Source organism: Lineus longissimus, chromosome 3 (genome assembly GCF_910592395.1).
Source record: "Lineus longissimus chromosome 3, tnLinLong1.2, whole genome shotgun sequence".
Lineage (NCBI taxonomy): Eukaryota > Metazoa > Nemertea > Pilidiophora > Heteronemertea > Lineidae > Lineus > Lineus longissimus.
The window spans coordinates 13,363,657-13,384,140 of record NC_088310.1 but is presented as its reverse complement, the minus strand read 5'-3'; the positions used below and the strand labels follow the sequence as shown (position 1 = coordinate 13,384,140).

The following is a 20,484-nucleotide window of genomic DNA, read 5'->3' as shown; positions in this document are numbered from 1 at the left end:
TCACCTGCAGTTGTATTGGAGACTGTCCCCATCAAAAAGGTAATTGCATTACTGCCTCCTTTTTCCTGTGGTATACAAGTCAATCAATCACCTGCAGTTGTATTGGAGACTGTCACCATCAAAAAGGTAATTGCATTACTGCCTCCTTTTATCCTGTGGTATACCAGTCAATTAATCACCTGCAGTTGTATTGGAGACTGTCACCATCAAAAAGGTAATTGCATTACTGCCTCCTTTTATCCTGTGGTATACAAGTCAATCAATCACCTGCAGTTGTATTGGAGACTGTCACCATCAAAAAGGTAATTGCATTACTGCCTCCTTTTATCCTGTGGTATACCAGTCAATTAATCACCTGCAGTTGTATTGGAGACTGTCACCATCAAAAAGGTAATTGCATTACTGCCTCCTTTTATCCTGTGGTATACAAGTCAATCAATCACCTGCAGTTGTATTGGAGACTGTCACCATCAAAAAGGTAATTGCATTACTGCCTCCTTTTATCCTGTGGTATACAAGTCAATCAATCACCTGCAGTTGTATTGGAGACTGTCACCATCAAAAAGGTAATTGCATTACTGCCTCCTTTTATCCTGTGGTATACCAGTCAATTAATCACCTGCAGTTGTATTGGAGACTGTCACCATCAAAAAGGTAATTGCATTACTGCCTCCTTTTATCCTGTGGTATACAAGTCAATCAATCACCTGCAGTTGTATTGGAGACTGTCACCATCAAAAAGGTAATTGCATTACTGCCTCCTTTTATCCTGTGGTATACAAGTCAATCACCTTCCCTGAAAATCTTTTAGCACGGAGTGAGCAGCATTATTGTGTCAATGAAAACAAGACTTGAGTTTTATTGATTTATTCATCTAAACAATGCATCCCAATGGGTACAGACAAGCACTTTAAGTACTGAATAGAAACACTGTCATTATTGCTAGCAAAATGCCCGTCCATCATGGAAATATGTTACATGTATTAATCTTCAACCCTGAAGTGCTCATTTGTTTTTCTTTCATCGAGCCCAAACCACTGTGTCACAAATGTAATGTAGTGTGGGGCACGAACTGCGAAAAGGACCAAATCAGACCCACCCCCAAGGGTGACATAGGTTAGCTAATACTAGTTATAGTAGATGGCTAAGAAACAAAAGAACCCACCTGCAATCAACCCAAAAAACAAACACACGTACCAACATACATGTATATTGTACCTAATCAAAACCTACAAATTTTTCTAATGTTCAACCCATTAAGGGTTTGCTATAGACACCGCCATTTTGGCTAGCGCTTGAAATCTTGGAGCAATTAGAACTCATTCAAAATGAAGTGAATTCAAATTTCAAGGATGGTATTCAGTTCTTTGTTTTCCAGGGAACTGCACCCCAGCCTTGTAATTGGGATTAACTGCATTTTGAATGAGTTCTAGTTGCTCCAAGATTTCAAGCTCTATCCAAAATGGCGGTGCCTATAGCAAACCCTTAAATTGAAAAAAATTTGATTAGTCAACTTTTACGCTCTACGTAGTACCTGTACTGAGAGGCTTGGTAGGTGCTAAAATAACAAAACATGCACTTTTCTACTATTCATGAGTTGAAAATGAAACTTGGCACATTTGAAGCTATGTACAAAATAAATTATCACAGCATTTCATCAAGATTCCTCCAGAAATAAGCATTACAAAGGAGAAAATGCGTAAATTAATGCATTGCGTCAATGTACAGGAATAAATTAAAACAAGAGGCCCAAGGGCCTGGCGCTCAGCTGAGTAAGCAGATACAATTCATAGTTTAGCAGTTTTACTGATACTTTTAGATAGATTTGGCAAGGACTATATATAGTTACAATAACCATGGATGCTTCAATTTGTCAACTGTGAAAGATGTAAGTGACATCACATGAAGTAATGCAGTGCGAGTGCGACATTTCCAATAGAGCCAGGATCTATGTCACAGTGACACACAGACAGGATTGGTTTTCCTTCTGGTATCAAAATTGATGTCCTCATACTAGTATGTCCTGAAAAGGTATTTGGACATTTACATGATCATTGTACCGTTGAGCTTGGGTCTGGTGCAATACCAACTTGAAATGGGGGGGGGGGGGGGGGGGTTAGTGGATTTAGCAAAGTGTTTGGGATGCCCTGTATGTGAAGAAGTAAGATAAAGAGGTGCTTAAGAAAATTAACTTTATTGTTAAAAGATTGACCTGACCTGCAGGTGATTGGAATTTAACAAAGGCTGATTGCAATCATGGAGTAAATTATATAAGAATCACTGATTTGGCAAAGATTATTACATTTACAAGACGTCAAGATGGAAAGACTCCGAAAGTGATTGTACAGTGTTTGCCAAATCCGGACCTACTTTCCGTCAATGTTGAATACGTTGATGTGTGCTAGTAGTCTGTTGTACGTCTCTTGTACGACTTTACAGTTTTACATCAGTGCTGACATCTACACTTAGTCATGCAAACTATTGTTATTGCAACATAATTATGTACCCATGCTAATTCCTGTTCCGTTGGAGCATGCGCTCTGGTCTTCTTCCGATGAATAAAAACGTGTTATATTTGTAACTTGTGGTTACGTAAATCCTTGATTATCTCTGGACAAGGTACGCACTGGTTGGCAATCCAGCAACGTATGTAAAGACTGGAACATGGTGGCAGCGCCAAACTAGTGTGTGGAAGAAGTATGAAGTGTAGAAAGGTAAAAACACGAAAAGAAAGTGAGAACCCCCTCGCCCCTGTGTAAAACGAAGTTTTGTGTACATCGAGTAGTACATTCCATCTTGCATAATGGAGCACTTGCCAGCCCCTGCGACACTAGAAGTCGATGTCTCTTTCGAAGGGATCAACAAAATGGTAGAAACGTGGCGTATCTTCAGAGAAAGTTTTGAAGTGTACATGGTTGCAACTGGTGGGTCAACCAAAGCCGTAGCAGTACAGCGAGCCGTACTCAAGCACCTACTTGGAGTAGATGGTCGGAAGATTTTCGACACATTTCTGGGAATCGAAGAAGGAACGATGAATGAAGCTATACTTGAAAAGTTCACGAGACACTTCGATGACCTAGCCGCGCCAAATAAAACATTCCAACGCCATGTTTTCCGAAATATAACACAGGGACAGCAACAGTTCAATGACTTTTTGAAAGAAGTCAAAGATACAGCAAAGAAATGTGACTTTGGTGACCGCATAAACCAAAATATCTGTGACCAGTTAATTTTCGGTATCGAAGATCAGACCTTGAAGAAAAAGATTCTGGCAACTAAGGATCTTGACGCAGATAGGGTAACAGCGATGTGTCGAACGCATGAGATGGTAACCAAGCAGATTGCCGAGATGGACAAGACAACGACTGATAAAGAAAAAGAAAAAGACGTGGATTCCGTGGCGACAGGAAACAAGAAACGTGGAGCATCGTCATCACGTGGACGAGCACGAAATCGCCAACCTCGAAGTGGAAATTCTGCGCATAAGGATGATCGTGACAAAAGCTGTGATCGTTGTGGTCTTGTGCATCGTGTACCAAACAGGTGCCCCGCGTTTAAGAAAACCTGTGGTAAATGTGGCAAATTAAATCATTTTCGAGTGAAATGTCATCAAAAAGATGTAGCAGAAATGTCTGATCGCAGTCATGGTGCCGGTTCAAATTCAGATTTGACTGGATTCGTGGAGACATTGTTCACACATGAAGTGAGCTACAAGTCCAATGGCCGAAAATTGAAATCAAGTGTTAGTAACAATCAATGCTTCGTGACCGCATGGTTGAATGGCAAGCAAAAGGTCAAGTTTAAAGTTGACACAGGGTCACAGGTGAACTTGATTCCTGCGCATGTGCATAAATCCTTGAAACTGAGTGCTAAATTAATGCGAGCTGATGCTAAGTTATTCTCTTACACTGGAGAAAAGATTGCCCTCGTTGGAAAATGTCGAGTGAAAGTACGTGATAAAGAACTTGATTTCTTTGTTACTGAGGGTAACCGCATACCCATCCTGGGATTTCCTACGTTGTGCGATTTGAACGTTGTCACCATAAATACTGTTGACATTGAAAAGGAGGACAAACCTGATGAACATGAGTTGTACCGTGAATACCGTGATGTTTTCAGTACTAAGCTAGATGGACTGAATGCGCCAAAAGTTGAAATCAAGTTAAAGGATCCAAAGCCAAAACAAAATCCGCCGCGAAGAATTCCGTTTGCGCTGATAAAACATATAAAACGTGAGTTGAACAAAATGCTGAAAGAAGGCATTATTTCTAAAGTTGAGAAAGCCACAGACTGGATAAATTCGATGGTCGTGGTGGAAAAGCCAAATAAAGAGCTGAGAATTTGTTTAGATCCGAGAAACTTGAACAAATATATCGTGACTGATCATTTCAGAATCCCGACACAAGAAGAACTTGCTTCAAAGTTATCTGGCTCAAAGTACTTTGCGAAACTAGACGCAAAAGCTTCTTTCTGGCAAATTTTGCTTGAGGAGGAAAGCTCGATCCTCACAACTTTTTCAACTCCATTCGGGAATTTCAAATTCAACAGGCTCCCATATGGACTTAAACTTAGCAGTCAGGTGTATCAGAAATATATGACCGATATGTTCAGTCATTTAGTCGGTGTAGAAGTGTACATAGACGATATTTTGATTCATGCCGCAGACAAGGAAACGCTGAAGAAACGAGTGAGAGAAGTTCTGGAAGTATGCCGAGAAAAGAACTTGAAACTAAACTGGCAGAAATGTGTACTTGAAGAAACCGAAGTAAAGTACATAGGTCTTCTGTTTGATCAGCAGGGGATGAGGATTGATGAAGATAGGCTCAATGCCATCACACAGTTGAAAAATCCGAAATGCAAGCAAGAGTTGCAGAGATTCTTGGGAATGATAGCGTATGTGAGCAAATTCATACCCAACATGGCTGAGGAGACTCGACTTCTCAGGGACTTACTGAAAAAAGACGTGGCATTTGTGTTTGATGAGAATCATAAGAAAGCATTCCAGAGACTCAAAGAACTCTTAGTGAAGTCACCGGTATTGACATATTTCGATCCGAAAAAGGATGTGACCGTTTCATGTGATGCGTCGCGAGATGGCGTAGGTTTTGTACTATTGCAAGGGGACCACCCAGTCGCGTATGGATCTCAATCCTTGACCCCGAGCCAAAAGAACTGGTCCCAAATAGAACTTGAAATGCTCAGTTGTACAATTGCTTGTGAAAAGCTACATCAGTACGTGTACGGTCGTGATTTTCGTCTTGTCAATGATCACAAACCGCTGCAGTATCTGTTTAAGAAACCGCTTGCATCTTGCCCGCCGAGGGTACAACGGTTGATGTTGCGTCTTCAGAAATACAGTTTCGAGTATCAATGGGCTCCTGGAAAATCACTAAACATTGCAGATACTCTGTCAAGGGCCCCACAGCCAAGCAAACCTGAGGACACTGAACTTGATCGCGAGTTGAACTACCAAGTTCACATGATATGTGCAACCCTACCGTCTTCAGCGAAGAAACTTGCTTCATTCAGACATGAGGTAAAATCTGATGCTGAGCTACAGCAGCTCAAAACTACGATTGTGGCAGGATGGCCTCGCCACAAGAAGGATGTGCCATTCTGTGTGCGCCAGTATTGGCAATTCCGTGATGAACTCTCAGTCTGTGACAATCTATTATTACGTGGAGAACGTGTCATCATTCCGCTGAAATTCCGCAAAGAAATGCTTGAGAGAATACATGAGGGACATCTTGGCCGGGACAAATGCCTATCTAGAGCCAAACCCGCAATGTTCTGGGTTGGTATGGCGACAGAGATAAAAAATTGTGTTGAAAAATGTGCGATCTGTCTCAAATTTCAATCACGTCAACAGAAAGAACCGCTAATATCACATGCTAGGCCGAATCTTCCATGGAATAAACTGGGGACAGATGTGTTCACTTTCCTCAGTAAGAACTATCTTCTTGTTGTTGACTATCATTCGAACTATTTTGAAACCGTGAAACTTGACGATATGACCGCTGAGAACCTTATAGATAAGCTGAAAGCTATGTGCGCCCGACTAGGAATTCCAGAAGCTCTTGTCTCTGATAATGGAAGCAACTATGCCTGTGAAAAATTCCGCGATTTCACTGAAAACTGGGGAATAAACCATGTGACTGTCAGTCCTAGGTATCCAAAAGCCAATGGACTAGCTGAAAAGTATTGTGGCATTGCTAAAAAACTCATGAAAAAGGCGAAAGAAACCAAGATCGAGCCGCATATCGCGTTCATGAACTATAGAGACACTCCTGTGATTGATGGTAAATCACCAGCTGAACTCTTAATGGGTCGAAAGTTACGAACGCGTTTGCCGGTAAATGAGAAATGTCTGAAAACCGCTCTACAGACAAAGACTGTTCAAAACGCGCGCGAGAAGAATGCCATGACTCAAGCCCGCCATTACAATAATACCGCCACAAGACAGCCTCTGGGTGATCTGAAGCCTGGAGACAAGGTTGTCTTTAGACACAATGGAGAATGGATCAAAGGGACAATTGTCAATTCATGTGGTCCAAGATCGTACCAAATCCAGTCTAAGGACAAGTCTTTCCGTCGAAATCGGGCAATGATCAAGCCTGACAAGACTGTAGTTGTCCGAAATCCGCCCAGAAATGAGGATTTGCTTACTAGAGCACTATTGGATGCTCACCCGACTCAGCCTGACACGCCTCAACTGAGTACAAACGTCGGTACTGAAATCAATAACGCATCGTCGGCAGTACACCTAGATCCACCTGCATCACCAGAATCTGCTAGTGAAACGTCGATCCAGAGGACGCCTGCAGAACGAACGCCGATATCGCCAGGAAAACAGACGCCGTTGAAAGCAGCACCCAAGACACCAGTTGTTCAAGTCCAGCATGGATCGAACACAAGTGCGGAGCAAGTTACAACGAGATCGGGACGTGTTGTGAAAGCGCCCAGACATTTCGACGATTTTGTGCACGCAGTCACTAGTGTTCAGGATTCGATTGTGAGCAAAATCTGACTCAAATCATTCGTAGTGCACATATAGCCTGAAGAATGGGTGTAGGCGGATCGCTGCTCATTTTTCATGTTTTGTGTATTTTGTGTCACACTGTATTTAGTGACTAAGACTTGATTTTGTGTCATGCTGTATATTGACATATTTGTGTTCTGTGCTACAATGTTGTTGACAGACTCTCATTATTGTTCATGTTCTAAGTAATTTTCTGTTTAGACTAAAGTTGACCAAGTTTGGTACAACATTCACGTTTAGAATCTTAGGTAAAATTGTGCCTTTAAAATTTCTGTTTTAAAAAAGTATACTAGCATTCACTGGTATGTGTATTCTGTGAGATTGCTAAATTCTAGAGGATTCATTCTGGATAGTGTTTTGTGTTAGATGAGTTTGAATCGAAATATTCATAATTCAAGGAACACCTTAAGTTGTGTTTGGAATCTTGAGTCAAAGTTTTGACTAGAATTGTTATTCAGTTATGTGTGTTCCATGTTGTGAGTTTTAATTGGTTTAGAGTAATTGTGAGCTAAGATTATAAGCTACTCCCATAAAAGACACTTGGACTATCAGGACTTCAGTCTCAAAAAGGGAGATGTGCTAGTAGTCTGTTGTACGTCTCTTGTACGACTTTACAGTTTTACATCAGTGCTGACATCTACACTTAGTCATGCAAACTATTGTTATTGCAACATAATTATGTACCCATGCTAATTCCTGTTCCGTTGGAGCATGCGCTCTGGTCTTCTTCCGATGAATAAAAACGTGTTATATTTGTAACTTGTGGTTACGTAAATCCTTGATTATCTCTGGACAAGGTACGCACTGGTTGGCAATCCAGCAACGTATGTAAAGACTGGAACAGATGAGAGCTCTCGAACTATCATTCCATGCAAAAAATGTCAATGACAACACCACTAATAACTTTAAATTATTTTCCGGTTATGATAACACAACACGCATCTTCATGATCATGATCTTTCTCAAACTAACTGAATGACCTAATCGCCTTGGACGCACAACCACATATCAATCCGCCCCGACGATCGACAGATCCATTCGATTCGATAACACTCGATACAGTTTGATAAATAAACAAAGTTTTCGTGCTTTTAGCTGTCAACATCAATGGCTATACTCCTGCAGAATAGTAGAACTAATAGAACTAATTTCCGAAGTTTCCAATAGTTTGAACACAACTCAGAACATCACCCATCAGCCAAGGAGGATACCGCGGTGACGTCACATCACGTGATCACGACCCATATTACTGATCGCTATGGCCAATCAGATTCAGTCTACTGACAGCACCAGCACTAAACACATCTCTACGTCTCACTGTCTGGTGCGCTCCTGTACACAAATACACCAATAGACATGAAATATTGCAATACCTTGTATGGATTCTTCCTGTGTAAAATAAAATTTACAGAGCAGATTAACTTCCACGAATAAAAAAGACGTTTGGCGTGGCCAAAGTGTGGAAATAATGTCTCCGCTAAAAATACACTACGAAATACACTAGGCAATGCACTACGCGATACACGGTAGAGATGCAGTTGAGTTTGTTATTGTTTTGACTTAGAAGCCCGCCCATATCATAATATATTCATGTATTCATGAAGTATGAACTCTTTCTGTCCCATACAACTCTAAGAACAGTCAATTTCTCCTTAAATCATCACCGAAACCGCGATATCCGCAGGAAGATTTCGTTCTAGTGTCCGAAAATGCATGATTTTACAGGGGCGCTAACTCGACAAATAGAGGGGATCTATGGAGATCTATGCGAGTTTTAGGTCCTACAGGTCTCGAACTTGTAAAATCTGTAAACATGCCTCCAAATCCCATTATGATAATGAAGAGATTGCCCCATGTCTGGGAGACTGTTTTGAAACCATCGCTAATTTTGCCCATCAGCTGGACTCAGATCTGCATAAATTACGATAAATAATGAGGTCGTCGCTTCAATTTCGCAAAGGAAGTTGACTCCATTCGAAGGTTGTTTTGACCAAATTCCGTTGAACTCATCGTTATGAGGGCATTTGAACACATTCTCGTTGATCTTTTCTATAAACGTGTGAAGATTCGTACCAAAATACATTTCCGTAAAGGCTTAAATAAGAAAATTTGTCACTTACAAAATCATCGCTCCGGTAGAAATAAAAAGGTCACCGCCATTTTCTTGATGATAGTACTCCAGGTAACCTCCACCGCGCAGTGGAGGGTCGAGCCGCCTCGTCAATTTACCCCAGACGAGCCGTTCATACAGTGAATGCACTGGCAATACCAGCAGTCCAGTATTCCCTGGTTCGAGGTTTTCATGTCAGTTCGCGGCGGGAAATTTAAAGCGGGGTCATCTGGGGTCAAACAACAGTTTTGCTCACTACCGCCAACTGGTGATATAAATCCACACTAATCTATTTTATATCAAAACTTCTGTATCATGAAGACCTTTTCAACTTTATTTCAAGCTTTTATCTGCTCGAATAGAGCGTCAAAAAATTGTTTTTTCATTTACGCCTTTTGCCTCCTGGGGAGCTGAATTTGAGTCGAATCGCCCAATTTTTTTCTGTAAGCAACATTTTCTGCAGTGTTTATATACAAAACCATATTTGAAGTGCCTCGGCTGTACGGTAACAAAATGCCCAACATGGCTAGATGGATGGCAGGATGGAAGGACAAACACCAATCAATTAGCTATTTGACTAGCTCCGCTGACTTTGTCAGCTGAGCTAAAAAACTATTTTGTTACCATGGTACCATGGTTACTGAAATGTGTACTGAAAAATCCTCCTGGGCCCAAAATCAGATTTAAAGCTGACATGCATCCAACTCCACTTGAAACATGATAGACACCCAGTGACAGGTCTCACTTGACTGCACAAACAACAAGTTCATTGACGAGACAGGTCACAGATGAGAAGAAGAAAATGAAAAATATTATTCCCTGAATGGGTTTGAACTTAAGACCTTCTGTCCTTGATCCCTACAGTCTTACCCACTGGGCCATGAAGCCGTTGTCGAATATGGACAGGTGGTTTTTGCCATATGTACCATTTTTAGTTTCAAAGTGATCATGTAAATTGCCCATTGACAAAGTAAAACCAAGATTCTTTAACGGCAGATAACGAGACAACCTGCGATGACTGATAAGGTTTTTATGCATGTATGTCAGATTTAAGAAAATGAAACGGCCAGGGGCCATTGTGCTCACCGTATACATCTTTTATTAGGCAGGATCATGCTTAGTTTAGAGGTGAATATGGTGAACACAATCAGGCATGAAGACTTTTTTTAGATGTGTATTGATGTCAAGTAATAAGACAGGGCAGTATATATAAGTTTATGATCCAACCAATAATTGTCTATGACATCAACAAGATCAATATCGTGTGATTGCTAAGAGTCCCTGCAATAAAAAATTCATCGAAAAAAAGTCATTAATAAGCGAGATATTGCACGTCCTACTTTTTCAGTTTTGACCCCCTGGTGGCCAAATCAAGAATCAGATCAGGCCAAAATTCGGTGTCAGAGATTATCTGATGTAGGGGGTTACATGTACCAACTTTCAAGTTCATAGCTTTAGCAGTTAAGAAACGTGCCATAGTTACACTCGAACGGTCAATTTACGCCATTTGACCTCTGTGACCTAGAAAAGGAGGTCAAATCCAAAAATCATAGGAAATGTGATGTATCCTTGCTAGGAGTCCCTGCCATAAAATTTTATCGAAAACAATTCACTCAAATAGGCAAGATATTGCACTTCTTCCTTTTTCCGTTATGGCCCCCTGGTGGCCGAATAAAGAATCAGATCAGGCCAAAATTCGACATCAGACGTTATCTGATGTAGGGGGTTATATGCACCAAGTTTCAAGTTCATAGCTTTACTGGTTAAGAAACGTGCCATAGTTTACACTCTAACAGCCAATTTACGCCATATGACTTCTGTGACCTTGAAAAGTAGGTCAAATTGAAAACCCGTAAAATATGTGATGTATTCTTCCAAACAGTACCTACCATAAGAATTTTATCGAAAACAACCCTCACCGAAAGGCAGTGCACTGAAAATGACTGCATCACACTGCTTTTGACTGAAACCCCCACTGCATATGACTGTCTTAGGCATATCATTTTTTCTTAATGTTTCAAAACCACTGATTTTGACTGAAAGACCACTGCAAAGCACTGCCACCTGCATATCATTATGAACGACGAATTTCAAAAACACTGCCTATGACTGAAAGACCACTGATTTCCACTTCTCCAACTCTGATCGAAACCCGTGGCATTTTCAACATGACTGAAAACCACTGCTTTATGACTGGTGAGATTAAGACTTGATGGCAGTGTAAAGCAGTGGTAATTGCAGTCAAATTCAGTGTTAAATATCACCCATAATGCAACCTGAGACAGGAAGCTAGCAAGTTTGAATTTGATAGTCAAACATTCAAGAAATCATGGTAGCTCTTCATATTTCTCGATATTTACCCGAATTTCAATATGAGAAGAGGGGGGAGTTTTAGTAAGTTTGAATTGGAACACATAAGGAGCCAAATGAATGCAAAAAGGGTAATCTAGACAGACACTGAAGTTGTATTTTCAGCAAATCAAGAAGGCTGTAGGCCCTATAGGTGTTGTAATGCATGCATACACTGCAAGATATCTGCATGTATCTTCATGCATCTACTGTAGGCCCTATAGGTGTTAATTGTAATGTATGCATACACTGCAAATTATCTGCATGGGAGCTCAATACACATCAATCAGTAGATCATCATTCTACAGGCCGCGTGCAGTTACTTTATTTGGACGTCAATTTGATCTAGCTTCAATCCCTGACATTACTGACAGTAGCTATGTGCCATGTGTCGTTTCAATTGTCTAGTAACCCATATGACCACTGTCACTATGACAAAGTTTGCAATGACGTAGGTCAAGGACGTGAATTTGTCATCTTTTTACTGTGTCACGTCATCATGCAATGGCGATGTCCTCTATTTGTGCAGATGACGTCATCACTGCCATATTGGACGCAAACACACCGTCTAAAATAGGACAGCAAAAGTAACAGTTCGCTAGAAGTTTTTGCTTTTTCGAACAATTTCTTTGGTTGTCATCAGCACAGGGGGGTCACGTCCCCCAAACCTCTCTCGGCATCCGTGCCTGCATGCCATTAAATAAATTATTCATATTAACACTGAAAATGACTGCTCCCTCCAAGAGGTTTTGGAAATGGCAGTCAAAATCAGTGGTGTTTCAGTGTGGATTCAGTGTGCTGCGAAATATTTAAATTAACACTGAACCCCACTGCCAGCCCTGTGCATGATGCATAGTGGGGAGTCATTTTCAGTGTCAAAAGCAGTGGAAATCAGTCAGCCTAAATATTTAAATGAGCACTGCTTTTGACTGCCTTACCACTGATTTTGACTGTCTTACCACTGCTTATGACTCCCTAACCTCTATTTTTGATTGCTGTATAACTGTATGCTTTGGTATTGCGTGACTGAAAAACACTCCCTTTGACTGCTTTCCACTGATTTCAACACTGCCATAAAAATGTGAGGTAACACTACAACCTGACTGAATCCTGACTGATATCACACTGTGTTTCGGTGAGGGAAGTCACTTATAAGCGAGATATCACACTTTTTAGATTTCCACTTTTGGCCCCCTGGTGGCAAAGTTAGGAATCAGATCGAACCAAAATTCAGCGCCAGAGGCTATGTGATATAGGGGGTTATATGTACCAAGTTTCAAGTTCATAGCTTTAGTGGTTAAGAAACGTGCCATAGTTTACACTCTAATGGCCAATTTACGCCATATGACCTCTGTGACCTTGAAAAGTAGGTCAAATTGAAAACCCGTATAATATAAAATGTATATTTGCTATGAGTACCTACAACAAAAGTTTTATCGAAAACAAGTCACTTATAAGCGAGATATCACACTTTTTAGATTTCCACTTTTGGCCCCCTGGTGGCAAAGTTAGGAATCAGATCGAACCAAAATTCAGCACCAGAGGCTATGTGATATAGGGGGTTATATGTACCAAGTTTCAAGTTCATAGCTTTAGTGGTTAAGAAACGTGCCATAGTTTACACTCTAATGGCCAATTTACGCCATATGACCTCTGCGACCTTGAAAACAAGGTCAAATTAAAAACCCGTATAATATAAAATGTATATTTGCTATGAGTACCTACAACAAAAGTTTTATCGAAAACAAGTCACTAATAAGCGAGATATCACACTTTTTAGATATCAACATTTGGCCCCCTGGTGGCCAAACAGAGAATCAGATCGGACCGAAAATCAGTGTCAGAGGTCAGCTGACCTAGGGCATTCTGTGCACAAAGTTTCAAGTTCATAGCCCTAGCAGTTAAGAAACGTGCCACTGTTAGGATACGACGACGACGACGACGACAACGACGACGAACACAGCGCTATCATATAGACTCCCCTTACGGTGAGCCAAAAACAAACTTGGGAGAAAATGGCCCCAGTAGTACACAGTGAACCAAAAAGACAGTGTGACCATTTTATGATGCACAATGATAACACAGACTCAGAATCAATGGGCTCCTGTTTACCTAATCACTTAATATTGATGATTTAATCATCTTCCCCTTCTGCCTCTGGCTCAACTATACTAGTATCAATCTGTTCAATCCATTTTTGCAGTTCACTGTTTTCTTCAATTTCAACTTCAACTTCAGCCTCATAAGCATTGGCATCGTCCACCATTTCATCCAGCTCCACCACAGAAAATACATCTCCTTACCTGAGGGAAGTTGTTTTGAGTGTCTGAGAATATGACTGGAAGTCTGGAATGATAGGGACAATACTACCACAGGACTGCTGTAATAAGGAGAACTCCCGCTCTACAGACACAATCTTTGAAGATATCAAACTCATTTTTCCTTGCATCAACTTGCAATGCGATTTGGAGGCCACTCGTGCTAATGATTCGGTTAAGTGATTGTGCCTCTCACAGAAAACCTTAGCAACATTCAGGATTTCTTTACTGACTAACGAGATTTCTTCTTCCACCCTCTCCTTCAGGCACAGTGTTTCCTCCGCATGACGATATCCTCGGGCATCAGGCCCTATTAAGAACTCACAACTGACGGCTTTTTCGAAGGTTAGAGTCGAATCAAACTTCTTGGTTAGATCATCCAAATACTTTCTGATCTGCGCATTTGTCCTTGCTATGCTTCGTTGCAACTTGATTGCAACTGCCTGGCCATCTTAAAAAAGAGAAAATTAGCAAGGATCAGCATATCAGTATCATTTTACAGAAGTAACATCCCTTTATGGAACTTTGGCAGCATTTCCGAGTCCACTAACAGTCACACATCCGCCATCGTATGGTGTCTTATTTGCCCTGGCACTCAGTTACAAAGGACCATGTTTCTCAGTCTCATCTGACGAACAGCTAGGAGAGTAAGAAATTTTGGTTCCTAGAACCTAGAACCTAGAACCCCCAACAATACATCAGAAGAGAAAATTGATAGGTGAGGACCACTGGCCCTGTGCTATGCAGCACATGAATAATGATATAAGTGTAAAGAAGTTTGCGGTTTGAGTGGAAAAAAGTCACAGCGTTTCTTGATGTCAGAAACTGCTGAGCTGATAAGAACACTACTTCTACTCCAGCACTATGCACATGTAAAACATTGTGCCTATTGCGTGGTAGCCAGCAATGTTAACCACCAGGCTCCTCTAAGGACAACAATGATGATCAATTGTTTTAATGTATTTTTGTTTTTACCCAAGCTGTAAATGAAGTCTTTATAAATAGTAGATTGACACCTTTCTTGTTGAAAGGAGTAGCTAATCCATAGAAGATTGAGGGGGGAATCACAAATACCACTGTATTCATTGGCTGCCGGTGTTGTAAGAGCCTGATTGACCCGAATGAAATGTATGTACCTGCATACTTCTTCTTTGTTTCAAGGAGAATTTTCCTTTCACTACAATGCTTATGAAGTAGGTGTAGAGTCTTCTCTTTCCCGGACAGAGCTGAAACAAAAAAGGAGACATGCATTTTTTTTACATACATGTACATGTACATGAAAGTCAGTTCACCAGTCGTTGGCTTGCTTGTTTTGACATTTATTTGATATCATTGTCAACACAGCTATCTGGTTAAGAAGGTTTGGATTTGAGCCTTCCAATGACTTGCCCCATTTGGGAAATATGCCCAGGTTCGGAAAATTTAAATTACATCAAAGTTTCTCCTATACACTGTACAATGTTTCATTAGTTTTCATTTTGGCAAAATACACTCACGCATAGCAATATACATACCCTGGTTTGTTGAAAGCCGATTAGCCTCCCTCAAGCTATGGTCTCGTACATCAGTGACAGACACTGAAATATAAAAGAAGTGCATATTCAACTGAAATACTTTAGAACATCATCTTCACTGACTTCAGGTTACCATCAGGCCCGCCCTCTTTGAACCTTCACACAACCAGCCAGTGAGACTACAACCCATAATTCAATAGTGTTGGATGAATTTCAACAGTCAACTCAGAAAAGCTGGTTGATCATAGTTGATGTGCAAGATGAGGAGGTCAACAGAGGGTAAAATGAACATTTATACATTATGATGTTGGGAATAATGAAAGCAAGCTAATGCATGGTGAACGACCTCTGATACTGCTCTACATGTCTATTATATCAGCTTCATAAGTGCAATGCATTGGCCAATTCTTTTTGTAGAATAGCACAACTTAAGAAATAAGAAAGGTCAGATGTACCTTGCATAACTCTGAGTAGGGATGACAATTCCTCACCAGCAGCTGCCAACTGATCCTTAGCCCTGTCAATCTTTGTGCGAAGGAAAGTGCCTGCAAAAATGAGATATCATCTACATGAACCTGAAGTTTCCGGTTTATTAAACCCCCATCTGGGAAGGTGGAAAAGCAGGCCACCTCACAAACTCCCAATATGTGCCAAAAGCAGGACTTCCCAAAATGCAAAATATCCTTCATACCCAAGTTGAATGGTGCAAAATCCATCTGGTCCAATACTGTTGTGTGGATAGAAGTACATGTACACAGTGTTATTCAAGTCTTTTGTGGAAAAGAAACAGACTTAAATGGATTTTTTTGGAAGACAACATGGTCGAAGGTCAGATCACAGCCAGTGTTGGGCATGACACATCTTTTACTCATAACAATAACATACATGTACAATCCTGGTAAAAATTCACCAGAAATATGCTTTTTCTTTCTAAGGTGGGCACTTTTGTGACACACACAAACAGCTGAGGGCTTGTGAACCTATCAACACTTATATTTGATGGGATAACATTTCTTACCAATTTTCAGCTGTTTCCTGTTTGCATAGTGTATGAGGGCATCAGTCAGCGTATCAATGCGATGGCTGGGTGTCATCTCTTTGGCAATTTTTGAAAAGCTCCGGAGATAGGACCACAGTCTTTCTAGACTTTCACCATCTGTCAGACCAAAACCAGGGAGCCTTCGTGGGCTGTAACGCACCTTGAAAAGTAAAATATGAAGGATGGAAAAGGACTTGCCATGTTGATCAGTTTATTACTGGATATCTGGGGGTTTCAGTGGAGAGCAGAGAAATTATACACTTTGTCATCATTTGTGCTTTTAATATAATGCTCCTAACACCAAGGTCTGCACCAGCGGGTGCTTCAATTGCGCTCGTGCCTTAGGCTTCTGCATTCACATGGTAACCTTCCTCTTCGACGGAGCCTGGCGTCCTGATTGCTCACACAATTTACACCAAATTAGGGCGTTTAAAAAGCTGATGACTTAGATCAAGTGGATACAAATTGATTTCTTCCATATTGAAATGGTTTAAGGAAAAGATACCGAAAAACCCTACATGTAGTGTTCTCAAGAGAAATTTGAAATAATGAAAATGGGAAACTTAATAGAACATCATGCTGTCAGATGAGGTCCAGTCAGAAAGCCAACTTGCTGTTTATGGAGGGAGGAACAGCAGGTGATTTGTGGTTGATGAGAGTAAAACTGAAAAAACATTCTTACCTGGCAATCCCACTTGTGTCCGTAGGCATGGAAAATGGGAATTCCCATTTTCACAGCATCAAGAGAAATATCACTGTGGTGTTTCTGAAAAGATCATTACTCATAATAGATCTTGCTGATGGCATACATGGAGATGAGTGACAAATTCCCAACCCTTCCACAAAAGCATCAAATCCTATCAGTATTTCAACCACGAAGGGGTAACAAGTTTTTATATCGAGGTACATCAATTTTCAAACCTATGGAGAACTTTTTGACATCCTGAGAATCTAAGATGATTTCAAGTCAATTCATGGTTGTGTAATAACATATTAACATGGAGGTTTAAAAATGAATCAGAACGGAACAAAGTGGATACGTGTATGGTATCTTTCAAACATGCTGAAATTGATATATGCAGGTACATGGATGCAATGTTTATCAAACTTGTCAACAACACACCTTTATGTAACTTTCAAACATGCACGAAATGTCATACATGAAGGAAATATCTGATGTACCATACTTTTCCATTAGCTGCTGCAGGAGATAAACTGGGTAGGAAAGCCTGAAAAGTTGATAAGAGGATACAAAACGCTTTATAACAGTTTCGTATAAATGCACATGACTCATTGTAAAAATTTAGTAGCACCGTTTACACAAATGATGTTTCAAATGATTCTACCATCCTTTTTCAGAACTACATGTAAGATGTCTGGACGACTAGTTGTTGCATTGCCTCGACTCTTGAGATCTCAAAAATAAGGCTTTGCTAGTAATGCCAGTTAGTGTAATGCAATTTATAGTACTTTGCCTCAATACATGTTACTCCTGGTGTCAGGTTAAACTCAAGAGTAAAAAGTAACACATAAATGACAGATTCATGCACGGATACAAATTTTAGCACAAATGATGAGTGGTGAAAACCGCGAAGTATAAGATGATAATAGTGGTATTCAGCATATTAGAATTACAGTGGACCCCCCTCATCTGACAAATATGTGAGAGACATAAATTAGGTACCAAATTAATTTCTATATCATTTTTAACCTGTGTAAACAAGACACCTTTATCAAGACAGCATTTAGTCACAGGGGTGCCTTAAAAGAGAGGGTTTGTGGTTCATGTAAACTCACCGTTCGCCATGTTTCAAGCTGAACATCATTTGGGGGAAGTCATGCCTGCACGAAGCCCCAAACACTGCAGTTTCGTCTAGTTTGTAATACCTTCCCTTTGAACGTATATTACTGCCAGCTTTGAATTCATTGCAGTCCTAAAAATAAGAACAAAGAACTGTGAATGCATGCAGGGCAAAAAAAGAATATGGTATTTTCAAAACATGAGTACCAGACAGGTACAGCATGAGCCACATAACTTGAATGTACATATTTGTATGATATTTAGTGGAAAAACACCATTTCAGCACATCGTCAACGAAACAGAAAAAAAGGTATCTTTACAGAAAAAGGCCAAAAATGAGGCCAATGGCATTATTGATGGATGACACTGAAAATTAAGCGATTTTTAGGATTCTATGGGCAGTTTCCAAGCCTCAAAAATTGAGAGAAAGTGGCACAGTCAGGCAGGAGGATTGACAATCAATACTCACAACATCTTTGTTTGGCTCAGAAATGTCACTGGACCTCACAAATTTATCCACCTCATCTTGGTCAAGGAAGTATAAGCCTTCGTGTTTTGGTTTTGCCACGCTTTTGTACGGGGAGTAGAGTCCGCCCCGCCCGTAGGGGTTCTTGCTCTCACCAGTCACCGATAGAAGATGACTGGGGAGCAGCTCTTGGAGCTGTACGACGAGTGCAACGAAGAATAGAGATGTAACAGGTTTATTTGCAGAAGGAAGTCCCCGGTTGATACATAATTTGTAGTGGTTCAGCTGGAGCCTTTCCGACGAGGCGTTCCCCCGACGGCAGCTAATTCCAAAACTGTCGATATCAAATCACATTGCGAACACCTGACGGTATCACGGTCACAGTCCATAGGCCTAGTTTCATAAACAACCTTGATTATTATATAACAGATATAGGCCTCGTCCTGATATCTAACCTTATACCGTCAGCTGTGCATTTATCTATCATATGTTTATTGTGTATACTAGAGACATTCTAGTACACTTTCACCAGAAGTTTTCTTCCTAACCAGACCAAAATTGGCATCCATTGAAAGAATTCTTGGATATTCATCCTTCTGCAAACAAAACAAAGTTTTTGAAAAATACTTATAATGTGAACTAATATATTTACAGGAATGTATTTTAAGTTGATTTCTTGATGAAATAACCAATGGATCACAATTAACTTGTTTCTTTGATCCAGTAATAATATCATCCATACAGGTCCGTACAAACATTGGAAGTATATTTTGTCAGGGCAACACTAAAACTGTGCTATGCTATTCTGTTGTTGTACAGGTAGGGACAGTTCCTCGTCTGTAAATTGTGAGAAACAGCGACACAGACAGGTTGGAGGAGGGTGGGTCGACAGATACAGCACTGTTCAGCTCAGAAACTACACTGGACCTCACATATTTATCCACCTTTACTGGTTCCAATTCTGCAGGACACAACTAGAGACCACCTTTTAATGTCATGTAAATCATATGTCATCACAAGATTGTATTAAGTAGTCAGTTGCACAAAGGTGCATCATTTTTAAAATCAGGTGCCTGAGTGTCTTCAGTGACTCCACATGGTATGACGTCTTTCTTTGGAGTATATTTTTTGGTGCCAAATAGTTTGTCCCCAACGCCTGATTTAAATGCCAGTTTAATACTTCATGTGGTTATATTTCTGCTAAAAAAGGTGGGTCAGTTTTGATTGATCTCACAGGTCAAGGCATTCCTAACAATTTTTGAAGCTGTCAAATGACCCTTTAATCATACAATACCTGTGGGCATGCTGGGCATTCAAACAGCCGCTCACTAAAATTGGGGCTGATGCCTGATAATGTATTCATCTGATGCACGAAGTACCGGTATTCTTCAAAGGATTCGTTGATTAGCACCTTGTACACATCTTGAAGAATCTGTGAAGAAGGAAAACATGTGAACATAAAAACCTGTTTGAACTACCGATTGTTCACATGTACACACTTCCATAAAAGTCTTTGCCGCTGATGGAATAATGGTCCTCAACAGAATATCCATAATTAGAATTTCATATGTAGGCTAAAGCTTGTGAATAAGGATAAATTATGTCTGTGTACTTCACAAAATTTACTAGCTACTCTCCAAAGAGGAGTAGGAAAATAATGCAAGCCAGTCATGTGAAATGTCGTACTCAAGCTAAATATTTTTAAGGGTTTTGAAAAGGCATTTTGGTTATTCTTTCACTTCCAGTTTAACATATGTCACAAATTTTCAAGGCATCACTTACTGGGTTATCTGTAACAACAAAATGGTGATAGATTAGCTTCAGTGCTTCGCAAAAATCCATCACAGG

At 40.4% G+C, this 20,484-nt stretch overlaps 1 protein-coding gene across 1 annotated transcript; it reads right to left on the bottom strand.

The window, feature by feature from the left end:
* Positions 1-13,797: 13,797 nt before the first annotated feature.
* Positions 13,798-20,478, bottom strand: LOC135484790 (uncharacterized). The gene is made up of 11 exons (XM_064766472.1): positions 20,419-20,478; positions 19,931-20,068; positions 18,640-18,831; positions 18,167-18,303; positions 17,493-17,598; positions 17,052-17,135; positions 16,349-16,529; positions 15,786-15,875; positions 15,331-15,393; positions 14,953-15,042; positions 13,798-14,267 (listed from the first exon to the last, which is right to left on the bottom strand). Exons 1-11 carry the CDS (start codon positions 20,476-20,478, stop codon positions 13,798-13,800), a joined length of 1,611 nt encoding a protein of 536 aa, XP_064622542.1.
* Positions 20,479-20,484: the final 6 nt, after the last annotated feature.